Consider the following 27,380-nt stretch of genomic DNA (forward strand, 5'->3'; position numbering starts at 1 on the left):
CTTTTGTAGCTCCACACAGAGCGTTAGTGCGCGGAGTTTCATCGATTAGCAGCACGAAGGGGAGCAACTCTAACAACATAATCACATGACAGCTTTGTGTTGACACCAACTTGTCGAAAAGCTTAAGTCCTGTTTTCTGGAGATGAAATGAAACTATAGCGAGGATCTGAGGAAAGGTATGTTCATGGATAATGATGCTAGCGTTTCAGGTTCTACTGTGATCCCACCATATATTAGAATTTTATCTTTTTAATTGTAGTAGCAATAATCATGTCATTATAAGTTGGTCGCCGCCTGGAGCTGATAGCGGTTGAATGAGCTTGCCAGAAGACAAAACCAGTTCAGTCACGAGATTGGATGTTAGGTTATTTTAGTAACCAAATCGCAGGGTATGATGTATCATGGGTGTTGATGATGAATAATTGATGAAATTTGGCATTCATAACGGGTGTTGGTGCTGAGAGTTTGAAGATACTTCAGTTTTTACACTCAAACGCAAAACTTGTAACAAAGAAGAATAACGATGTATGAACAACTTCGATCTGTATGACTGGAAAGTTTCTATGCAGATTCGAACACCTTGCAAATGATGAACAGAAAAGGGATTTAGATACATATACACAAGTGTGAGAAAGAGTTTTTACAGTCAATATGGGGAAGCCAGTTAGCTACACAATGCCTAAGGTCAGAGTATAAACACCATTTTCTAAGTGTCTCTCCAAGAAACTACTCACAACAGTTTCATCTCATGGCTATTGTATTAATGGGCTACAAATAAAGCGTGACTAACAACCATTATGGATGACACTGAGTCATGTGCAGATGTGGACAACTACTGGTATTCGTACACACAGAGATCTGTACCTTGTACATGTTGTATATGACAGATTCATTCACAAATATTAGATAACATGTAGGTCAGGGATGGGTAAATCTGGGTAGGATGGTTATCATTATTACCCTAGTACCTACAGGACTACTCAGACCCAAGGTTAGTCACAGGATATATTCTTCAATGACAGTAAACATTGTTTCACTTCTGTCACACATGTTTTCAGTCTCAATCATGCATATTGTAGCCACGTTTTGCATCTGAATTAAATTTGGACCCATCCTAGCAGTATTAGTCACATGCAGATCTAGATGGGATTGCTTGGAGAGCATTTGAAACCTATTTCTGATTACATGTGCAAATTTCACAGTTTTCGTTTGGTCTCAACAGGTGGTATGTTTTTAAAGAACGAATAAACTTCGTATTTTTGTACACTTTTAACCATTACATATGAAAGACTTGTGGTTAGTCTTCAACGGAACACCAAATTCTTTCTTTAAAAAACTTGTGGTTAATTATTTACGAGTGATTAAAAGTTGCCAAAAAGCCGTCTGCTTCACTCTCGCCTGCCAGCGAAACCACAGAGAGGTTACGTAATTCTGTCACCAGAGCACTGCAGCGAACCGGAAGTGACGTTATGGGAGGAAGGATTTGAAGTCAGTTGTCTATAAAGTGTGTAATAAGCTCGTCATTTTGCTGATTTCTCGACGTTTTCATCGAGTAAAAAAATCAAAACTACTTACCAGTTTTAGTAAAATATGTATATGAATGATGACCAAAAGGATCTTGCATGATACAACTTGTAATATAACAATTTCTTCCTCGGAAGCGAGGTTGTGGTCAAAGTGACAATAGTATTGTAAGTAGTATTATATTGACACGCACCTTGCTTCCAAGAGAGAAATTGTTATGTTATAAGCTATGTCATGCAAAATCCTATTGGCCATCAATCAAATACATATTTTACTACCAGTACAAAGAAACAGTACAAAGTAGTTTTGATTTTGTAACTCGGTGAAAACAAACCTAAATAGCATTTGTTCTCAGACTGTCGGATGTTCGTGACAGGACGTCGCAATTTTTAAAAATCATAAGTCATGGGCAAAAGTCTGTTCGAGAATAAATGAGATTATGGTTTGTTTTCATCAAGTCAGAAAATCAAAACTACTTTCTACTCGTAGTTAAATATGTATTTGAATCATGACCAAAAGGATTTTGCATGACACAACTTGTAACATAACGATTTCTTCCACGGAAGCGAGGTGGAGGTCGAAGTGACAATATTGAGAAAGCCACAATAACTCGTTGTGCCTAGTGGCTGCAAGAGTTGTATACTCCCCCTAGGGAGTTGAGATTGATAACATGATGTGCCTTTGAGATTGACATCCAATGATCGAGGGAAAAAATACCAGCGCCTTGAGCAAGCACTAGTTGCCTAAATAAATATTGTATAATAATATTAATAATAATATTGTGCAATAAATTTCTTGCTACATTAACGTCCACTCACCACTATGTAGATACTAGTTGATCGTGATGAGCGAGGCTGATCATAGTTTTCACTATCACTAGCGTCTGGCTCGAACAATTAAGGCCTAGCGATTGTTTCTTCATTGAAGATTCAATGGAAAGATTGTCGCTGTCTGAATTACTTCTGGACATGATACAGTCTGCTTTGTACAGAAATGCCAACCCACTGAATTAACCATATTGAAATCACTTGACATAAATGGTAACAAAAGCCAGAGCTAGCCAACAGGTAACGGGTATGACAAGCGATGTTGACAGAATTGTCTATGAAAACAAGTTGTAATTTGGAAGCTAGGCAAAGCAGGTGACAAGATTAAATGACAGTAGATTGTGAAAACATAAAGCTTTCACTTTTCACAACAATTGTCACGATTTCAGGTTTAGACAAACCTGTAAACAAGATAATTTATCCCTGGAAATGTACATGAATTCTACAGTGCCCCTCATATTAATACCTCACATTACGTCACGGAGACACGCCCCTTCTGATTGGTTGAAATTTCGTTTGAGGGAGAGAATTGTGCAGTGTTGTCAGAAAGGTTGATTTAAGTTAATTAAGGGTCGAAATGAGTAGTTTTAATGACGGGGTTTGATTAAAACTATGCCATTAAAAGATTTATGCATGTGTACCCCCCTAGAGTATATGTGATCTTTAACGGTTATAATTACCAACATTTCTTTTCAGAAAGTTGTTACACTTAGAAAGGTCTTTCACCTGGTCTGGGAAAAGTTTCATTGCATCATAACTCTCAACAATCTTTAACGGTTATAATTACCAACATTTCTTTTCAGAAAGTTGTTACACTTAGAAAGGTCTTTCACCTGGTCTGGGAAAAGTTTCATTGCATCATAACTCTCAACAATCTTTAACGGTTATAATTACCAACATTTCTTTTCAGAAAGTTGTTACACTTAGAAAGGTCTTTCACCTGGTCTGGGAAAAGTTTCATTGCATCATAACTCTCAACAATCTTTAACGGTTATAATTACCAACATTTCTTTTCAGAAAGTTGTTACACTTAGAAAGGTCTTTCACCTGGTCTGGGAAAAGTTTCATTGCATCATAACTCTCAACAATCTTTAACGGTTATAATTACCAACATTTCTTTTCAGAAAGTTGTTACACTTAGAAAGGTCTTTCACCTGGTCTGGGAAAAGTTTCATTGCATCATAACTCTCAACAATCTTTAACGGTTATAATTACCAACATTTCTTTTCAGAAAGTTGTTACACTTAGAAAGGTCTTTCACCTGGTCTGGGAAAAGTTTCATTGCATCATAACTCTCAACAATGCTCAATAACATGTTCTATTGGAAGGTGTTGTTTTATTTATATGTTCCTGCAGTAATCAAACTAGTAATAGTGGATAATCAGTAATCATACTAATAATAGTGCAACAATACACACATGGTGACATAAACCCCTACTGTTTTAATATATATATTTTAAAATAATAATTGTAGTTCATTAAAAGTGTCAGGGAAATATTCATGAATATTGATCTATCTTTATAAGGAATTAACTGTACACTTTGTAAATGAACAATGGATGTTGTGACACATATTTAAGATAGGTACACATGTGTGATCAAGACCAGTGCAAGATGAATGACATGTATGATGGTGGTGATTACCTTGATCTACATACCTACATTAACTAAAACAGGTGATAACAAATACTCCAGCTGATGGCATTGATAACCACCCAGTTATCTGGTTATCACAGTTATGAAGTCACCTGTATCATATATCCCTATCTTGCCCAGTGGTATTCATATTAGTTTTAATCACCTGTCCATGCATTGTGGGAGTGAAGTGTGGCAGTTTTAGTGACATCCTTTTGATCTTGATATAGGACATTTACTTTGTATTTCAGAGGTACAGATAAGCTGCGTCAATTATGCAAATGTTTATGTGAAAACTCAATTCCTATTTCGTCTATTGCATACACGTTCGCTTGAATTTTTGAAAATACTCAATAAATGTGATCTTACATGTGTACACACAAACATGTCAAATCTTAGCTTGTGTACTGGTGGATAGATAAAATAACTCAGGTATATTGAGAGGTTCTATTTCAGGACATGAACTTGGCAACTTGCAGTCTTTCTTATCGTTTCTCATATTACAGAGAGGGGCGGTGGGGTAGCCTAATGGTTAAAGCGTTGGCTCGTCACGCCGAAGACCCGGGTTCGAATCCCCACATGGGCACAATGTGTGAAGCCCATTTCAGGTGTCCCCCGCCGTGATGTTGCTGGAATATTGCTAAAAGCGGCGTAAAACCAAACTCAGTCAGTCAGTCATATTACAGAGACCGCCTCCGTGGTGTAGTGGTTAGAGCGTCAGCCCAGAGAGCAGAAGGTAGCGGGTTCGATCCCCGACCGCGTCATACCAAAAGACGTTTAAATCTGGTACTTGTTGGTCCCTGCATGGCGTTCGGCATTTATGGGTAAAACAAGGACTGGTCGGCTCGGAGTCAGTATAATGTGTCTGAGTGGGGTATTCATGCTTCACTGTGGCATGGTATCTCATTGGGCTAGCACTATAAAACCAGCTTCAGTCTGGGCTAGTACAAGCAGCAGCACATACACATGCACGTCGTCATATGAGCGAAATATTCTCAAGTACGGCGTTGAACCCAATTTCACCTCACCTCACCTCACATATTACTGATCAAATATAAATAACTAACATTTAAACTTTATTATATTTTTACATTTAATAGAAATGGCAAAATACCCAGTTGAGTTTGAGTGAGGTGAGTACAATGTATTTGGTTACTCAAAGAAAAATTAGGATACCCAGATGAGATGAACACAAGCGGGTACATAACTCAATGACCCCAAAAGTTATCTGTAGCTCTGTATTTGTTATAACAAATTAAATATCATGGAGGTTTAGTTTAAATTACCCTAATAAACGTATTTACTGTGGAAATTGCTGTGTCTATTTAATATGGTTGCAACAAATACAAGTTTTACAAATATACACTAATGAATGTGGATATTAATTCATGAATACTTTGTTTAATAAAAAAACCTAAAAATAATAAAAATACAAATAACAGACTTGTCACATAATTGCTTAAGTTGAAATATATAATGATATTTTCTGTAAAGCAAAAAAAGCAATGCATTGCGATACCATTATGTTTTACGAATGTATAGTAACGAATATAAATATTTATTCATGAATACTTTGTTTGATATAAAATAAAAAAAATAACAAACATGTCTTGTAATTGCTTAAGTTGAAACATATGAATAATATTTTGTGTAAAGCGAAAAAAAGAAATACATGTGGAATAATGCTGCTTATACTTTTTATAGACAAATGACAGTCCTGTAAACTAACGCAAGTTACACTACTGCATGGCTTGGATACGTTCCATTTTGTGTATCTCACTTAGATAACAACAAACTAGTAAAAACACTACTCATGTCGACTTTCTGTATCAGAATGACTGATGTCTGTTGATGCTGGGAAAAAACAATGGTATCTGAAAGCTTATTCTATTCATACCGCTTAAAAAAAATAGGGTCGGCACCAGAATTATACAGAAGCGTAACCTAAATTCGTGGATAACCTTGATTCGTGGATCGCGGAAATTATCATGCTTGCTCGTAAATTTAGTTTTGACTGATGTCACAAAGCGGCACTTTTGATGTACACACAATGCCACGCCTTGCTGACAAAAAAAGTTCCGAATCTCTGCATTACACACAAGTACACTAAATATAATTGTCCAGCATTGGGATAAATAGCCCCAAATCACTAATACCATCATTACCAAATTTTCTTTTTACAAAATGTCAAGTGAAAAGGATACCGTTAGCTCCAACATTCTCACTTCTCGTTGTCTGCTTTCCTTGGTGTCAATACTTACAGCAGTGGGATGTCGTACATAGTGGTATAAAGTAACCGACTACGTAATCCACGAAACAAGGTGAGGTCACATTTTGTGGGCACACGACTAGGTGATGATTGCAAATGGCTTCCGTAAACAAACGTTTCATTCATGAGTGGAATATTAGGCATTTTCAATTTGCTGAATCATTGAATAAAATAATCAGTGCATATACAAAATGAAATCATTCATTTAAAATATGAATGTCGCCGTACTTCCCGTACATCAACAAATCAAGGTTACGCAAGTGTAATTAATAAATTGATATGGTGCTGCATTATTTCTACTTAGACTTTGCACTCAGATTTCATTCTCAGCCTCTGGAGTATCCAAAGGTTGTGTGGCTTAAGGAAAATGGGTGTCTGTAATAAGTATGTTGTTGCAGTTTTTAAAGCGGTTGCCATGTTTACTTGTGTTATTCTTCATGCTCTCAATGTGTATGTTAGGCCCATCATCCTGCATTCATGCATCCCATTTCACCTGATATAAAGAGACCCCAGGGTCTTTTATCATGTTTATTTTGTTGAATGTATTATCATGATTATTGTTACTGGACCTCATTTGGACCATAATTGTATTTTGACAACACCATATGTGAGCGTAGTTACAGGTCTACCAACGTGTTTGACACAACTTCATCGCAGTTCAATTTTTACACGCCTTCTGTTAGTTATTGTTAGTTATTCACTGGTTTGTTGTCGTAACCTGTTGTAGCAGGGGTGGAAATAACTTTAAAATTGCTAGTGTACTCTGGTACAGTGGCACATGTGAAATCACTTGCCCTGAAAATTTTTCCACTATACTGGCCGTTTTCCTGTTGAATTTTTAAAATAAACAACATAATTAACTTTGGAAAGTCAACTGGACGCCGGTACAGTGTGATATACGAATTTGCTTGCCCGACAGAAAAAACCACTGGACTCGGACGTCGGGCAATGGGTTATTTCCACCCCTGTGTAGGCTGATTTACATGCATCAAATTAAATTTTATAGAAGTTTGTGACTTCATGTTTTTGCTTTTTTTCAGAACAAGATCACTGAAGATGGCTGCCTTGATTGATTTTGACCACGGCCTTCTGTTTGGTAACAACACAAATGGCAGCAGCATACCCGTGTATCCTCAATACCTGGGTTTCATCAGTTGTGTCGTATCAGCGACATTTTATGGCACAAACTTTATCCCAGTCAAGAAGTTTGAAACAGGAGATGGTAAGAATGGAAACAATTGTTTATCACATTTATCATATGTTCATGATTGTTTATTGACATTTTGTACGTGAAGCATATAATAATACTAATAATAGTCCATATATATTGCACATTTATCCATGCACATTGCATGCTGAAAGCGCTGACATATTACCCCAGTTAACGAGTACAGAACACTCCCTGTAGAGAATACAACCAGTAGCCTGTCAGGCTCTCAAGGTTCAAATTCAGACTACCATCGTATCATACCAGGAGCTCAGTTTTACTGCTGGGTGGATAGAGGCAAGTTGGAACAAACTCACTTGCCTAAGGTGAGACCACATGTATCACATGTGTTTCGTTGTGGGGCAGGACTGAAGTCCTAGAAACTCTAAGGAGTCAAGCTGCCACACATGGTTACCCATCTGAGGACTGACCGCGACCAATGTTGCTTAACTTCAACTGATTGTGACCTGAGCTCTACGCCCCGGACCACACACCGCATATGTTTAACTTGCCATGCTTGCAGGAAGTGTAGGAATTAATTTTGAAAACTCACTGGCCAGGAGGGCTGTTTAAGTAAACATGTTGCTAGCCCACGTCATACTCCACTTAAAAGCCCTGCTAAATATCAATGTCAAAATGGACATAGGTCAGAACTGGCGTGATGTTTGGTAATTGAAGATGGTAAGTTATTGTTGCCTCTTGGAAACAATATAAATCAAACAAACACAATCAAATGTAACGTTACATTTGTATTGTAATGGTTCCTAACCTCTTTTGTGCAATGCTATTAAAAAAATTTATATAGCGATCGTGTGACACCTAGATAATGAATATCATGCAACTCTTGCGGGCAGAATGTTAACTCTGTGATAATTTATGAAATAATAAATGAAACAGCTGCAAGACTCAATGGTTAGTCAGGTGATATTGTCAGTGCTTGGGGAAATATTATTAAATTAATTTTTAAATATTGTTGGTAGCAATTTGTAAACTGTTACATGTTATCATGTCTATAACTCAAGGTCTATTAACATTGATGAAGCTGAAACCTTGCAAGTATGTTCCAAGCAGTGTCTGTAAACATGCTAAGACCTAATTGCATAGACCCTGTGTGATGCAGTTTTAAACATGGCTGAAAGTGAAAGGCAGCCACATTGATTGGTGTTTGCACCTGTTTATAAAAAATATTTTTCTGTATAAAACCCAGATGTTTAGTCAGGGTGTTACTTGCTTAATAACTACAAGTGTAATGATAGAACAAATATTACAAACTATTGATGTATTGAAATTGTTTGCCTGACAATAGTACTTAATAGATAGGAATTATAATAATTACAGTTGTATTGTTGATAGCATGAATAAGAATCAGGAGTTTTAGTTGTTGCAATAACATATAAATAGATATAAAACATGTAATTTTCAAACCTACTGGTGTGTTGGTTAGCAAGGATTATATTTTCATTTTAGAGTTACTTCCCTTTTGTGTGAATTGACAGGGAGGAAAATGGCTCATATTGACAGTGCTACTTTATCACATTTTAATTATGATGAGTAAAATTGCTTTACAACTTCTGCAGTGGCAATAGAATTGTATTAGGGATATAGCCCCAATACACAGCCATTTAATAACACATGTTAATTTGCTTGCTCAACTAAGCCAGTTTTTATGGTAAAATGTGAGTGAATGTGTAAGTGAATATTGATGGAATTATGATACTGATTGTGTGGAAACAGTTATATGCTGAAGACCCCAGATCTTCAGTAACCCATGCTTGTCATATTAGGCGACTAATGGGATCAGGCTAGCTATTCTCGAAACGTTCGTAGCCCTACGAACTTCTTAAGCCCATTCTTAACACATTGGCTACGATCAAAGTTAGAATTCTTAGGGCTACGAACGTTTCGAGAATAAGGGTCCTGGTGGTCAGGCTTGCAGACTTAGTTGAGGCATGTCATCGTATCCCAATTGCATAGATTGATGCTCATGCTGTTGATCACTGGATTGTCTGGTCAAGACTCGATTATTTACACACCGCCGAGATGTAGCTTGAATATTGCTGAGTGTAGGGTTAAACAAACAAACAAACTGTCAAAATAAATACTATACAATGTTTCAGGGATGTTTTTCCAGTGGGTGCTGTGCAATGCCATCTTCATGGTGGGCCTGGTTATACAGATGATCCGCATGTCTCGCTTCTACTCGTTTGTGATGGTTGGAGGAGTTATCTGGGCTACAGGTAGGCATCTCATCTTTTGTAATCGTGTTTGAAGGTCAAGTTCCTGTTTTTTCTGTTGGATGAGGGACCTGTCATATGACTGTAAATGATGATTCCATCATCGTACGGATCACATATTTTGTTTGATATTGTGAGCAAAGGTCCAGGCCATCGGGTGCAGGGATGACTTTCTGGAATATTATGTGAGACAGTATGCCAGACTTAATCCACACGGTCAATAAAGTGTCACCTTATTAGGACATGCCTTATTGATGTGTCCAAGACCACAACCCTATTGAACGCATGCAGAACTAGCTACAGATAGCCCTCTCACTACACCCTGTCCTTCCGACATCTCTACAGGAATTGTGTTAAACAACAAACTAAACGGATTATTAGATTAATAAAAACATGGTCATGGTCATGGTCCAAAAACTGTCTTTGTCTCCTGTGACATTCAAATCAAATTCCTGATTATACATCACAACCTTCTCCATGGAAAGTCAAGATTAGAATAGCTCCACAGCAATTATACTACTCAAAGTTTGTAAAGGATCAGGGGTGGAAATAACCCACTGCCCGACGCCCGAGTCCAGTGTTTTTTTCTGTCGGGCAAGCAAATGTGTATATCACACTGTACCGGTGTCCAGTTGACTTTCCAATGTTAATTATGTTGTTTATGTAAAAAATCAACAAGAAAACAGCTGGTATAGTGGAAAAATTATCAGGGCAAGTGATTTCACATGTGCCACTGTACCGGAGTACACTAGCACTTTTAAAGTTATTTCCACCCCTGAGGATCATATGCTGGTTACCATTTGAGTGAGTGAGTTTATTTCTTTTCCACACTCAGCAATATTCCAGCCATATGGCAAACAAACAAAATGTGACTGGTAATCAGCAAGATCAAGATATCAAACGAAGATATCAAAACTGACATGTTAAATTATCCCAATATTAAATTCATTGTATACAAAGAATTACTCTCTGTAGTGCATATGCTATCGTGCCATCATCGTCTCAATCACCAAATATGTGTTTTTTTTCAGTGTGAAAGTGGCTTATGTGTTCAGCTTTATTTGATACAATGTTACATGTTTTAAAGACAATTATTTTGTCTATCAGTTAAACATGGTGAACAAGACGTGTCTGCTTCTGGTAGGATAAAAGTTTTGTTTCTCAAATTATTATTTGTTTCCACTTTTTGGTGTTGTTGGAATTGGTAAACCAATTTAAGGAAATTCCTTTGTGTTTATGAGAAATGTTTCTTTTTGTCACTAGGCAATATATGCGTTGTACGATCATTAAGACAATAGGTCTTGGACTGGGATTGTGTGTCTGGGGCTCTATAAACCTCCTGGTTGGATGGGCAACTGGCAGGTAGGTGCTTTCTGTTGTTGGCCATCTGTACATGTGTGTCCTCTAATCTGCATATATCTGTTCATGTGTGTTACTCATGTGTTCATGTTTGTTCTCTTGTGTGTTCATGTATGTTCACTCTTATGTTGTGTGTGTTCTCTCATGTGCTCATGTGTGTTCTCTCATATAGTCATATATGTTCACTCACTTGCGTGTTCTCTAATGTTTGTGTGGATTCACTCATATGTCCATGTGTGTTCTCTCATACAGTTATGTGATCAATCATGTGCTCATGTGCATTCACTCATGTGGTCATATGTGTTCACTCGTTTGTCATATGTGTTCACTCGTTTATCATGTGTTCACTCATATGCATTCACTAATATGGTCATTTGTGTTCACTCATATGTGTTCACTAATATGGTCATATGTGTTCACTCATATGTGTTCACTAATATGGTCATTTGTGTTCACTCATATGCATTCACTAATATGGTCATTTGTGTTCACTCATATGTGTTCACTAATATGGTCATATGTGTTCACTCATATGCATTCACTAATATGGTCATGTGTGTTCACTCATGTGTTCACTAATATGGTCATATGTGTTCACTTGTGTGTTCACTAACATGGTCATACTCGTTTGTCATATGTGTTCACTCATATGTGCTCACTCATGTGTGTTCACTAATATGTGACCCTAGAAGATCCGGGGTAGAATAGGTCTTCAGCAACCCATGTGCTTGCCATAAAAAGGCAACTATCTTGTCGTAAGAGGCGACTAACGGGATCGGGTGGTCAGTTTCGCTGACTTGGTTGACACATGTCATCGGTTCCCAATTGCGCAGATCGATGCTCATGCTGTTGATCACTGGATTGTCTGGTCCAGACTCGATTATTTACAGACCGCCGCCATATAGCTGGAATATTGCTGAGTGCGGCGTAAAACTAAACTCACTCACTCACTCACTCATATGTGTTCACTCATGTATGTTCACTAATATGGTCATATGTGTTCACTCATGTGTGTTCACTAATATGGTACCGCCGTAATGTTGCTGGAATATTGCTAAAAGCGGCGTAAAACCAAACTCAGTCAGTCACTAATATAGTCATATGTGTTCACTCATGTGTGTTCACTAACATGGTCATATGTGTTCACTCGTGTGTGTTCACTCATTTGGTGATATGTGTTCACTCATGTGTGTTCACTAATATGGTCATGTGTGTTCACTAACATGCTCCTATGTGTTCACTCATGTGTGTTCACTAACATGGTCATATGTGCTCACTCATGTGTGTTCACTCATTTGGTGATATGTGTTCACTCATGTGTGTTCACTAATATGGTCATGTGTGTTCACTAACATGGTCATATGTGTTCACTCATGTGTGTTCACTAACATGGTCATATGTGTTCAGTCATGTGTGTTCACTAATATGGTCATATGTGTTCACTCATTTGGTCATGTGTTCACTCATGTGTTCACTAATATGGTCATATGTGTTCACTAATATGGTCATATGTGTTCACTCGTGTGTTCACTAACATGGTCATACTCGTTTGTCATGTGTGTTCACTCATATGTGCTCACTCATGTGTGTTCACTAACATGGTCATATGTGTTCACTCATGTGTGTTCACTAACATGGTCATGTGTGTTCACTCATGTGTGTTCACTAACATGGTCATATGTGTTCACTCATGTGTGTTCACTCATTTAGTAATGAAGGTGTTCTCTCGTTTACTGATGTGTGCTTCAAGTGTGTTTTCTCATGTTCATGTGTCAATCATACCGACAGGGTCTTGTGGCTCTACTTTTCTTGTTGTGACTGAAAGTATATATTTCTTAACCATTTTGCCATTAATTTGTCTGTTTTCTATTTGTTACTTGAATTGATGCATCTGTACATGTTTTGATGTTGGTTTAGTTTCTGGATGATGATTAACTTCTGCCTTTGCTTAGATATTGCTGGAGTATTGCCAAAAATATATCTAAAACATTTGAACATTTGTTTCAATTTTTTGATAAATTTGAACTTTTCATCCAACATCCCGTGGAGATGATGAGGTAGCCCAGTGGTCAAAGGGTTTGCTTATCACACCAAAGATCTGGGTTCAGTTTCTCTCATGGGTACAAGACATGAGGCCAATTTCAGGTGTCGTCTGCTAGAATATTGGTAGAATATCACTAAAAGTGGATGTTGCTAATATTGGAATATTTAAAAGGGCATTAGTCTAAGACCATAGTCACTCACATGCACTCATCATTTACAGATTTGGTCTTTTTGGGTTGACTCCATCGATTCCAAACCAGATCGGGATGAACTATGCTGGTGTTTGCATAGCTGTCTTCAGGTAGGGTCACCATTGTTTTCCTGCTACCTGTACAACCTGTACTTCAAGGGTCACCATTGTTTTCCAGCTACCTGTACGACCTCATTCTCTTTCCACAGAGGTTATTTGTCATATCTTCCTACGAACCTCTGTTCTAATATGGCCATATTTCCCTGTTCTCGTAAACTCCCCTAGCAGCAAAAAATCGCAACACAAATTATCTCCCTTCTTTCTATCCAATCGATTACATCGACTTTGATCCAACTTGACTAATGCAAGCAAATATGGGGCTAGAAATATCTCTCCTCTGCCGGGGACTTGTGTGGATGTGACACACAAGACATTTATTGGCTAGCTTGTCCGTTGTCAACGAGGGCGATGGAGACGCCATTGATCCGCCATAACATGACTGAGTTCTGTCTAGAAGAAACGTTTGCGCATCGCACAGTCAAAGAGGTTTTAGTTTTCCCGAAGCATACAACGTCGCTGATTGCACAGCTAAATCTGATTGCAAACAATCACGAATCCCGAACACTCGCACCATGAAAGGGCCGTATTAGAACAGAGGTTTGTAGGAAGATATGACAAGTAACCTCTGTGGGAAGAGAATGGTACGACCTGTACTTCACGTTTTAATTCTAGACTTGGCTTTGATGGCTTTGTGTATATTTTGTGGTTTAGCTGTCACCAAAAGCTAAAATCAGAAAAGGAAATACAAATAGATGGAACTTATTTTATTTTGTTGGATAATAAGCCTTTTGGATTTATGAATAAACAGTGCAACAGAATGGAGTCAATTTTCGTATATATTTCACTATGTACATAAATGTTTGTATTTAGTAATAATTTACCTCCATGATTGAAACAATCTGAAGAGAACTAAAGTTTGGGGATTTGACTCCTGTGATGTTAAAGATTGTATTTGCTACCCTGAAAGGCACTGTGGATTTAAGGGGAATAAAATAAGGACGAAATCGAATGGGTATTCATATAAACTTGTGACAGGGAATCTAAGTGAGCTGGAGCTATACAACTGGCATGATTCCGGACTATTAGGAGCAGCTAAACACTGCAAACAAGTACAATAAACTTGGATGGACATTAATCCCTACCTCACCTGACCTCAAAGACGGGCCGTGGGGTAGCCTAGTGGTCAAAGCATTCGCTTGTCACGCCAAAGATCCGGATTCCCCACATGGGGACAATGTGTGAAGCCCATTTCTGATGTCCCCAGTTGTGATATTGCTGGAATATCGCTGAAAGCGGCGTAAAACTAAACTCACTCAGGAACGGATTAACCTAGTTGAAAGTTCTTGTTTAACTTTACTATTAGATGTTTACAATTTGTATGCACTAAAAATACCCTGACCACTCTGTTCTTGTTGCAGTTCAGTGATATATTCGCTGGTCAAGCCAGAAGTCTCGAAATCTAGCCTAGAGATGACGGTAGATGTCGTATCTGATGACACAGAACCATTGCTCAACCCGGTTAGTGTTGTGTTTGTGTTAAACTGTTACCATGGTTACAGTTGAAATTGGCTTAGGTACTGCAGCTCACCTTTTGTGCTTCCTCTTTTTCATGTCACTTCTTGGTTCATTGTCATTAGGGCAGCGGGGGTAGCCTAGTAGTTAAAGCATTCGCTCGTCACTCCGAAGACCCGCACTCCGAAGACCCGGATTCGATTCCCGATATGAGTACAATGTGTGAAGCTCATTTCTGATGTCCCCCGCTGTGATATTGCTGGAATATTGCTAAAAGCAGCATAAAACTAAACTCACTCACTCATTCGTTGACATTAATATTCATTCAGGGCATGTGGGATGGTATCTTGGTGGGCGAGCACTCTAAAACTGGCATTATAGTCCGTTTGACTTCATTTGTGGTAGAACAGCCAGGTAATCACCGTGTGTGTACAGTGAATTTCAATTTTACACGTACAACTTGCACACCTGTCTGTCCTACCAGCAAGTATTTCCCCCTCGTAAGAAATAGCGAAAAGTGACAACAAAATAATGTTCATTTGTTAAACAACTTTTTATTCGGGTGTCCAAAATTATGAGACAAATCATCAGAGTTGGTCTGTTGATTTTGATGTGACTGTGCAAACTTTGGTTTTGTTGCAATTATTAGATTTTGTGTTAGTCAGCAATTCATCGGTCTAAAATGAAGTCAAACGGACTATAGTGTTGGCTAGTATAAGCAGTCACTTATACAAAAGCACACTTTCACACATACTTTTGGCAAATCTTGGATCTTAGGAGGTTTCTTCGTTGTTAAAGTGATGAATTAAAGGTTTAAGACTCAAGGTACTTGCTATCTTATGATTTTAATGATTTGAGGAACATTGTGAAACTAGTGGCGTAGGGCACTCATCAGTTTTCTTCAAGTACTTGCAAACACTTCTAGTCAACGTCTGTGTGTATGCTTTTTTTTCTGTTCAGCAACAATGAAGAAAATCACGCAACATTTCATTATGTAAAATGTTCGTCAAATTTGCACAGTTTTGGATGATATTGTCCATATTGTTCATCTGGCTGTTTTTGCTCATTATGTTCAGGAGCAGGACAACATTCAGTCACGTCGACACAGTGGCTCCCTCTATGGGTCCAATTCAGAAGATATCCTCGTCTTCAACAAGGGGCGGGTGAGGCATTGTCTCTTCTTTCTTGCATACAGAGGTTCAGTGTCAGTGGTCTACAATCATTAATTGCTCCATCATGAAACATGTCTATCGCAGTGATCTAACTTTACACCTTTCCAAACCTAATCATCAACAGATAATGTCTTGCTGTATTCTCTCTTTAATATATTTACATCGATGAGCATGTCATTGGTGCTTATGTTATTATGTAGTTAATGCTGTTGCCATGGTTACTCTTACACATTAGTACAAAGGTCTGATTGAATTTAATAAAAGTCAGTGGCCCTTGGTTGTAAAATCAGTATAGTTACTATTAGAAAGATCTGTTTATCTTCACCTCATGTCTCAGGCTTTGCACCCGTGAAGGTCTGGGTTAGAATGAGGCGACTAACGAGATCGGCTGGTCAGGCTCGCTGGCTTGGTTGACACATGTCATTGGTTCCCAATTGCGCATGTTGATGCTCATGCTGTTGATCACTGGATTGTCTGGTCCAGACTGGATTATTTACAGACCACCGCCATATGGCTGGAATGTTGCTGAGTGCGGCGTAAAACTAAACCCACTCACTCACTCACTTCGGCTTTGCAATGTAACATGGCTTCTTCAACACTCTTTTACCATATGTCTAATGATGCTATTATTAATCAAAACACATGGTTAGGCTGTCATGTTTGTTTTCCTTTGTCGGCAGTCTAGCAGCAGTTTGAGCAAATCAAGCGAAAATGGGGGGAAAATCCAAGAATGATGATGAAACAATACTGGATAGAATGTCCCCACTAACACAGAAGATTGTGTAAGTATACATATTGAAGTGGTTCACAATACCAGCCAATGTCAGTGGTAGACCAGAGCAAGATACAGGTTATGCATGATCTTACAGCGACTTCCCATACAACAATAGGGCGTAAATAGGTCACGGCACTGTGCTTCGTGACAAACAACATTTCATATCCTTTCGAATGGTCTCATGGTTGTCAGTTGACAGTAAGGAACCAATAATTCTTGCAGGAATGACAAATTTCCAATCTACCCATCCCCAAAATAGCCAAGGATTGTGACTGTCAACAGCTGTGACAGCCAAGCATAGTTGTACACTTGGTGCAGTCTAGTAAAGTCGGTCGCACAATTTGGAACCAGAACTCTACTTGAATATGCGCTTGTCACTGGAAATCTGGTACCAGAAGTAAGCTGGGCACCGTCTCGCATATCGCGTGTGCAAAGTGAGCTGGAAACCAGCTTAGTACCGGAGTAGCACCTTGCGAGACTTACAGGCCCTGTAGATGGAGCTGGGATTTGATTTGGCAAGGTGTTAGAAGAGGCTGAAAACTTCATTTCAGGTCATTTCCATGTCAGGTTCATAAGAAAGTGCATAACATGAGATAGGATGAATATTGTAAATATACAATTTATTGTTAATGTTTATTTTAGACCCCAGTTATTCCTTTATTGCCACAAATTTGTTATCTCCTAACTGCACAATAGTGCAACCAGGAATGAACTCACCATTCTCGTGTGCAGGATCATGTTAGATATTACCATGCTAACTGACACTTTTTGGGTCGGTCTGTTACTGTCACCGTGTTTATCTCCCCAGAGGCTTGTCACTGTCCGCCTTCTCTGGCGTGTTGTACGGAGCTCAGTTCACGCCTGCCCTTTATGTGCAGCAGTCCCAGAAAGACCATGGGGCCAGTCAGAACTGTAAGTTGTTGCATCATTGATGATGGGCTAAATGTTTTGTCTATTGTTTGTGAGGGGTACATGAGGGCTCGATAGGTAGCCTAGTGGTTAAAGTGTTGGCTCGTCACGCCAAAGAACCTGGTTTGATTCCCCAAATGGACACAATGTGTGAAGCCCATTTCTGGTGTCCCTGCCTTGATATTGCTGGAATATTGCTAAAAGCGGCGTAAAACTAAACTCACTCACTCATTTATCAAGTTGAGATAACTCACTGGGATTAGAAGTTGCTTTAGTAGGAAAACACATATATTTTTAAACTTATTCTATCTCACATATTGTATTTCTGCTGACTGTTCTAATGATTTATCTGATCACTGGATTGTCTGGTCCAGATTCAGTTATTTACAGACCATCGCCATATAGCTGGAATATTGCTGAGTGTGGCGTTAAACAACAAACAAATAAACAAAAACAGGTGTTTTTCATTTTGCCATGGACCACAACCATATGTTTCACAACCCATCTGTAATTTCAGCCTTGGATTACGTGTTTGCTCACTTCTGTGGCATCTACCTCACCAGCACCGTCTTCTTCATCATCTACATTGTCTACAAACGCAACAACCCAAATGTCTACCCTAGAGTTATCCTCCCTGGGCTTGTGTCAGGTGGCATGTGGGGTATTGCCACAGCCGGATGGTTCATTGCTAATGCATCACTATCTGAACCTGTGTCCTTCCCCATTATCTCAACCGTTCCTGGAGGAATCGCACTGGCACTTGGAATTCTGGTGTTTAAAGAAATTAGGGTGAGTTACGGGCTAGTCCAGGTGGTGGGGTAGTTTAGTGGTTAAAGGGTTTGATCATCAAGCTGAAGACCCGGGTTCAATGTGTGAAGCCCATTTCTGGTCTCCCCTTCTATGATATTGTTGGAATATTGCTAAAAGCAGCACACTCACTCACTCACACTTTAGTCATTATTGTTATGTTAGGTTGTGCCTAGGCCAAGCTTTGCATGTGGCTCCTTGGATGTAAAATGTTGGCCAATGTAATCTGTAGCAACTCCCACAATGCTTTTAACGGAACATATATATTTATTGTGTATGTCTACTTGCAGACTCCCCACAATGCTTTTAACGGAACATATATATTTATTGTGTATGTCTACTTGCAGACTCCCACAATGCTTTTAACGGAACATATATATTTATTGTGTATGTCTACTTGCAGACTCCCACGATGCTTTTATAGCATATACTGTAATCATATATATTTTCGCGGGGTGCAATTTTCGCGGAAAGTTCACAAAAGATCTGTTAGCGCAGTTGTTTTTTCGCATATTCCAAACACCTGAGTGATGGGGTCCATCACAAAGTTTTCACAACCGATAGACATGCAATGATCAAAGCGAGCCGCCATAACTGAATCGTGTTTACTAAAACAATCAGAGAGAGAGGTGGGATTATACTTGTGTCAACATGACAACATCTGTCCCATATGCGAGATCAAGTGACAACGAATTAAGGAATAGTGTATACAAGTACTTACAATAATTAAACATATAAATCATAAAGTAGTGTTTGTTGTTCATGAACACGTGTTGTTCACATGGCCAAATCGTTGATTGGCTGCATTTCTTGTCTTTGTTTCAATTTGTGGTGTATATATGATTCAATTTCAATATCTCACCTTATGCTCCGAAATCTGATATCAGGTTGGCATTACGAATGTGGTTAGCGAAGGCTCGTAAATCTCAGACACCTGGATTACCTGATCCGAATTGCTGTAAAGACGAGGGTGATTTTGAAGTGACCATAGCGGCCAATAACGCAGTTGATAAAATGGAAGAAATGTCAGCAAGTTCATCTAACAAAAAAAGAAAACGCGGCGAGTATGCCAATTACAATGAAGAAATTAGGGCTAAAATTGCTGTCTATGCAATTGAAAATGGCGTGATGAAGGCATCAAAAAAATATTCATCTGAATTAAAGTGGAAAGTTAGTGAGTCGACAGTACAGGGAATGAAAAACAGTTTTCTAAAACAGCAAATGAAAACTGGCGAATCTCCACCGCGATTGGTCAAAGCTGTCAGAGGTCAAAGGCCAAAATTAGGGTGTGGGTTCGAAAAACTCGACTCTCAGGTGGAGCAATAAATACAAGAACTTTGTTAGCAGCTGCTTATGGAATCATGAAAAAACGCCATAATTCGCTTCTCAAAGAAATTGGAGGGAACATCGAGCTGACAGAATCATGGGCCCAGTCACTACTTCGTAGAATGGATTTTGTCAAGCGGAAGGGTACGAATGATGTGAAACGACTACCAGCTGATTTTGAAGACATCAAGACAGAATTCATCAACGGTGTCTCAAAAGTGATTGAGAATCACGATATCCCTGACGAACTCGTAATAAACTGCGATCAAACTGAACTGTCGCTTGTGCCTGGAGGTGACTGCACTATGGACGAACGTGGTACTAAACAAGTGACGATCTCTGGAATTGGTGACAAGCGTCTAATCACTGCCCTTCTCGCCATCATCAAGTCAGGAGAATTCCTGCCAACCCAACTGATTTATGGTGGTAAAACGGACCGATGTCACCCATCAGTGAACTTTCCCGAGGATTGGGATGTTACACATACGGACACACATTGGAGCAACGAGGAATCTATGATGAGGTACATCATTTAAGTCGTTGACCCCTATGTGACAGCGACACGTGCCCGGCTTGGCTTACCAAAGAAACAGAAGGCACTTTGCATTTTTGATGTGTATCATGCTCATCGTGTGGAACCCGTGCAGAAACTCTTGGCGAAAAAGAACATTGTATTTGTGTATGTGCCTGCCTGTTGCACTGACAAGTTGCAACCTCTAGATCTCGCCATGAACAAGACTTTCAAAGATGAAATGAAACACCAGTTCATTTGTGGTATTCTGGTGAAGTTGTTCGCCAAATTGAAGAGCAAGAAGCAAACGGAAATGACGATCCCACATCGACCATTGATGTTGACATCAAGACAAGTGTTGTTAAACCTCTTCACGCCCAGGACAACATCTCCATGACAACATCTCCAAGCGAAGTGACCTGATCAAGAGTGGTTTCACTCAAGCTGGACTATTGTGATTTGTGACTGTAAGTGAGCTTCGTTCATGTTGTGATTACGAGTGATCAGCTGTCAATCAACTGATAACAAACATTTGCTGATTGTGATCGCTATTACTAGTATATATGCCTCTATTCCTTTATGTATTGTTTTGATGTTGTTATCTGAGAGAATAAATTCCTACTTGAGTATTTGTCATGACTTGACCATGAATATTTCGCGTGGTATGATTATTGGCGCACAATCTTTTTGCTCTAAAAGCGCGAAAATTAATCCCACGCGAAAATAACTACGACTACAGTATATTTATTGTGATATGTCTCCTTGCAGACTCCCATGATGCTTTTAACGGAGCATATACAGTACAACCAGAAATTATTGAGAATTTAAAGATTGCAATTTTTTATATTTTTTCACTCATTACTCACGTATTAAATGTGAATATTAGCAGAACATAACTTCAGATTCAAAGACAGGTGAGCAGTTAGTATTTTGTCAAGTCACCATGGGCAGCAATGCAGGCTTAAATGCGGCGGGGCATTCTACTGATCAAAGAAGTTAAAAAGTCGTGGTCCATGCTGTCCCAATATCGGACCACCTCTTCTTTCATTTCAGCAATATTTGTCAGATTTTTCTTATTGATACTTTTCTTCATAAGTCCCCAAACATTTTCTATTGGATTTAGGTCAGGGCTATAGCTTGGCCAATCTAATAATGTCATATTTTGGGTCCGAAACCTGGCATGTGAATGCTATGAACGATGTTTGGGGTCGTTGTCCTGCTGGAAAATCCAAAAATTTCCATAGAACACGTGAGCAGATGGAAGTAAATGTCCCTCAAGAATATCTGTGTACCGCTCACTGTTCATATTTCCTTCAAATACACAGAGGGCTTGCCCCCTAACACAGATATGCCACCCCACACGTTAAATTTCGGACTGTACTTTGGGCGCTGATACAAAGGTTTTTCAGTTTGTTTGGTCCAGAATGTCAGTGTATTAGGAAAGAGCCACACAGAACTTTCATCTGAGAAAATCACATTGTCCCAGTTAAACATTTTATGCTGTAAGCACCAGTTCAACCTTCGCTCCTTTTGTTCAGGTTTCATGATCGGTGATGGAATTCCTCGACTTTTCTGCCAACTCATTGCATGCAGCTTAGTTCTAATTGTCTCCTTACAGACAGCCACAGTTCCTCTATCAATCATATCCAGCCTTAAGTTTTCTAAACTCCTTCGTTTGTTTTTAGAAACAAGAATACAAAGCTGCCTCCTGTCACCGACAGTCAATTTTCTGGGCCTACTTGCGCCTCCCTGGTGCTCAATGCCATATCCATTTGCAATATTTTTCAAAACACGATAAACAGTGGACAAAGGGATGCCTATTCTACTTGAAATCACTTTAGCTGATCTGATGTCCTTGTTATAATACTCTAAAATCAACTTCTACTTCTCTAAATCATCCATACTGAGGATCACTGAAAATGTCGTCTGCTAGCAAGTAAACAAAGGGGGATAACTCTTCACAAACTAATGAAAAAGGATTAACGGAGTTGTCTCTCTTGAATGAAACCAAGCACTTGATAGCTGGTCAAGGTTGTTTATACTAGAAATCCAATTAAACATATTCCTAAAATTCTCAATAATTTCTGGTCATACTATATATTTATTGTGATATGTCTACTTGCAGACTCCCATGATGCTTTTAACAGAGCATATATATTTATTGTGATATGTCTACTTACAGGGTCTGCGCAACATCCTGATTTCACTGTTGGCCATGTCCTTCACAGTAACCGGAGCTGTTCTAGCTGGGATGTCCAAATCATGAAGAGGACTTGGAACTGAAATTTACTTCAATTCCTGATCACTTCAGACATCTTCCCTCATGTTCGTACTCAGTCAGTAAATATCATTATGATAGTGTTGCTAGGCAACTGTGATGCAGCATTACATTTACGGTCAGCTCTTGTTTTTTAGCATTGCTACAATGTCTTTCTCCTATGGACAATGTGATTGTATGAACTTTGTCACAACTGTTTATATCATGTATATTGCTCACCTACATAGGGAAACAAAAACTTGGATTTGCCTTCTGAAACCTGGGATCAGATACCAGGATTATCTCCCTTTGCCTGCCATCTTCGTTTCCTAGCCTTTCTGTTATGTTATTGTTAAGCAAGTTCATTGTGCATTATCAGGAGGCCAAATCAGAGGGCATTTTATTGAAGACAGGAGCTCAGTTTGTTTTTTGTTGTATCATGTTACATGATTGATATGCTGTCAGCTTTAATGGTTGATAATTCAACGATGATCTGTTATGATTCACGTGTTGTGTCATCATAAATAATAAATAGGTATATCAATATGACTGGTTAATGTCGTATATGATTTATGTGTCATATTTTATGATTGATATGTTATATAATCTGACCTGATTAAGGTGCTGTATTAACCAGCAAGGCTTGAGATAAAAGGGAGATTTATACCCGAATGAGATGTTTCTTGCCTTTTGTTTATCATTCTAAACAGAAATACATCATATATGGCAGTAACTTCTATATTGGTTACATTAGCATGAGGATATTGTTGTCTTTATTTATGTTTCTCATCAAATGCATGACATTCCTGGAAATTAATACACATTAAGAAGAATGGGTATGTCTTTATGGTAATAATTAAGACCTATATAATATGTATATATCCTTAGCACTATTTATTTTGTCAGGGCAAACTTTACCTGAGATCATCCTCAGGGTATTGTGTTATAGATACCATGAACACGATGAACACTTTTGCTTCCGTAGATTTCTTTGAGCCTTATTCAAATGGCACCATGATGAAAATTGCCATCTCATCAATTAACTTTCGTGAAATTCTGCCGTTTATAGGTGATATGGAGATGGTACCATGGTAACAGAATCATCAAAGCTGTGGAGGGAAGGTGGGGTAGTCTAGTGGTGAAAGATTTCGCTCGTCACCCCGAAAACCCGGGTTTGATTCCACACATGGGTACAATGTGTGAAGCCCATTTCTGGTGTTCCAGGCCGTGATCTTGCTGGAATATTGCTAAAAGTGGAGTAGAACCATACTCACTCACTCACTCAAAGCTGTGGTGGTGAATTGGGTCCAGGGTGCTTATCTGGATTGGAAGTATACACAGTCCCCTGGCTAATCGAGGATGGTCTCAGATCAGTCGTAATGCCTTCTCTCAGGGATTTACCTTGAGTCCTGTATTTGAGGGTCCCTGAGACTCATACTAGTAATTTTCAGGAGACAACAAAATAGGAGTCCCAGACACTTAAATATTATTATCAATACTGTTTTTGTATTGTGTATTATGTTCAGCACATTGTTACAGTAATTAAATTGCAAATGATACCATAACCCAGCTAGTAGCAAACTCAGTGATAACCTATTGTTACTTGATTGGAATTTATTACAAAAAGTATCTGGACTTTTTCTGCGTCCCTGGGGATGCACTAGTAAATTTTGTTTCGTCCATTGTCAATTTTTATGCGTATAGGTTGCAGGAATACGCGTCCTGTAAATCCCTGTTCTCTTTAACATGTAAGTTATGCTGAAAGATGATGATATTTATGTTGTTAAATGTTGATGATGCAACCATTTTTTATAACAATGACAGAATGACTGGATGTTGAGCAGGCTCTTAACACTGCCTGGATTCCATTTCCCAGTACAGTTATACAGACATGAAAGAAAGACACATCCATGTATGTGATGTTACATTTCCATGTGTCAACTGATTACAGATGTATTCACAGGACACAACATGGTCAGGGGAATGGGCTCACTTCATATGGCATATTATTTGTTTCATGTTTTATGTTCCTTATTAACGTTTTAAATTGTTAGTGATGTTGTTGGTTCTATTTTTAAAGAGAGATATTCAGGTTCCTTTAATATTGTTTTTTAATAGTACTGTTCATTGATATTTGCATCATGTTTTAGATTCAGGATCATCAGATGAAATCCTTTAATGTTCAGTCTTATTACCATGATATCACAACATAAAACGTATTTTGCATCAATGATGAAGAAGCATTTGAAGTGTATTTTATCTTTTTGATGAGTTTAGCATGTTTACTATAGCCATTTTTCAGCATGTTCCGGCAGGGAAATATATTAAATAGGTAAACTATTACATCACATCACCTTGTATCTAAAAAATAAAGTGGTTCATAAATCTTAAAATGCATTTTTTATTGAAACTATGTATGAGTTGTCTTTTCAAAGATTGTTTTTATTTCATTTACCTCAGATATGCCCTGACAAAGATTTTAAGTTTTCTTTTTGTTGCTCATTTGCTCTGGCCAGTAAGGCCCATAAAACAAGAGGATCCTTGGGAAGCCTCAGTTGTTTATCACAGACCATGTGCCAATAGGTTCATGTCTACTTGATTAATACAATTTGTGAACAGATTTTATTATATGAATATATTTTAGGTAGGATAAGGAATTGTATCACAGACCATGTGCCAATAGGTTCATGTCTACTTGGTTAATACAATTTGTGAACAGATTTTATTATATGAATATATTTTTAGGTGGGATAAGCAATTGGTTCATAACTATATTCTATTAGGATGTTTTAGACAATGATACATTATATTTCTTAGAAAATGTGTTTGTGGGATGCAAGGGTTTGTAAACTTAACTGACTGTTACCTGTGGCAGTCGTGCAGCTGTATTGGGTTCCCATATATAAAAGGTAAATGTGCATTTTTGATAAAATATTTCATATAGAACGTTTATCATGTTAGAATTATTTTTGTAAATATTCACTATGATATTTATAACGTTGTACAGAGTGTTGCAATGCTCTGAGTGTGGGGCAGGTTTCTTTACTGAAGAGTATATATGGACTCAATGCCAAAGAACTGAATAAAAAGAGTTAATACAGAATAAGACTTTTTGACCCTACCTACAAACACAATATAGTGTACACATAGACAATTACTAAGGTATCTGCAGTCTCAAACAGTCTTTTTTGGTATAATATGCAAGGTGCACATATGTGCTGTACATTTGCTACTGCACTGTATATTGAGTTTGTATTTCAAGCTCATTTAATCCAAACTCAGTGTGGGGTAGCCTAGTGGTTATAGCATTCGATAGTCACACAAAAGACCCAAGTTTGATTCCCCACATGGGTACTATGTGTGAAACCCATTTCCGGTGTCTCCATCTGTGATATTGCTGGAATATAACTCAGTGTTTCCTGTTCCTGGAGTATGGATATTTTGAATGTTATTTTTGTGTGTGTAGTACAATAAAAGCCTTTTTCAAAACCTTTTATGAATGTTCAATCTTTATATTTATGTGGTTAATGTGATATTCTCCTAGTGTACATTCATAATGCAATATTTGATGATTGTGATCAGGCACTGATATTTGGGCACAAGTCTGCAGAAATGTCAGTTCTAATTCCCAAGTCTGCAGAAATGATAGTACAAATTCCCAAGTATGCAGAAATGTCAGTACAAACCCCCAAGCATGCAGAAATGTCAGTACAAACCCCCAAGTCTGCAGAAATGTCAGTACAAACCCCCCAGTCTGCAGAAATGTCTGTAAAAACCCCAAGTCTGCAGAAATGTCAGTTACAAAATTGCTAATTATTGGTGTTAATATTATAACCATTGATAGTCAGTGATATAGCATTATACAGGTGATTTGTATTTCTTTGATAACAGGACCACTGAAGATGAATGAGGATGCTGTAGTACTTAGTTTGACACTTGTGTTTATTGCAATGATGTAATGCCACGAATTTGAGAAAATGAGAACGAGATTACCAAGACCAGTTACTCTGGATTCCTGGATTAATCTCCTGGATTGTTCTATAGTAATGGCTGCCATAACTTTTGTAACTTGTTCTTGTTACAGAAATTGTTGATTTTTAAAAACAACATGTTGTTGTATGTCATGAATAGCTCCGCAACAATTTGTGATAAACATTTTGTTTTATCAGTAGATGTATGCAACACTTTTGTCATGTTTTCAAATTTATGAATATGCATGTATGATGTGTAAATATGTCATGTTTAATAATGCAGAGAATCGGGACTTAATTGCCAGGTACTTATTGTTCAAGATATATTGAGAAAGCACAACTTGAGCATTTGTTGTAGAATGCAGATTAAACAGCAATTCGGTTGTAGTGTTGATATTTTGTAGTAGCTACTCTGATGTCGAGGGAAATATACTTATGTTTCTGTAATCATTGTTACCCTTATAGCAAGTTTTGTCTTGCTGAAGACTTTAATATAAATTCTGACATGGTGTACGTTTGTTATATTTTTCTAGCAGTACACAGCTTGTCATGTTAACAAACAACCAGGACATACTCATTATATCTGTTCTGTATTGTGGGTGTTGTGTTTTCCTGCTTGAAAATGCCATTAGGAACAAATGACTGATGTCATACTGATGTGATGGATGATGTCATTGGTTTCCATGGTAACTGTTTCTCCATGAGCCTGAAATGCACAAGAAACAAACATTTCAAATATTATTCTGATACATATTGATGAGAGTTGATAAATAAATGTTGTGGTTTCCATGG

At 38.2% G+C, this 27,380-nt stretch overlaps 1 protein-coding gene across 1 annotated transcript; it reads left to right on the forward strand.

Annotated features, from left to right (window-relative positions):
- The first annotated feature begins 32 nt into the window (after positions 1 to 32).
- Positions 33 to 27,377, forward strand: LOC124277418 (transmembrane protein 144-like). The gene is given in 13 exon segments (XM_046713118.1): positions 33 to 176; positions 7,296 to 7,477; positions 9,580 to 9,699; positions 10,960 to 10,974; positions 10,977 to 11,058; positions 13,319 to 13,399; positions 14,767 to 14,866; positions 15,937 to 16,023; positions 16,713 to 16,763; positions 16,765 to 16,814; positions 17,616 to 17,719; positions 18,234 to 18,505; positions 22,543 to 27,377. Coding segments are annotated over 12 exon segments (1,212 nt in total). The 5' UTR covers positions 33 to 176; positions 7,296 to 7,311; the 3' UTR covers positions 22,627 to 27,377.
- The last annotated feature ends 3 nt before the right edge of the window (positions 27,378 to 27,380 follow it).

Source organism: Haliotis rubra, unplaced genomic scaffold, assembly GCF_003918875.1.
Source record: "Haliotis rubra isolate DU_JTF1 unplaced genomic scaffold, ASM391887v1 Scf221, whole genome shotgun sequence".
NCBI classification, from domain to species: Eukaryota; Metazoa; Mollusca; class Gastropoda; order Lepetellida; family Haliotidae; genus Haliotis; species Haliotis rubra.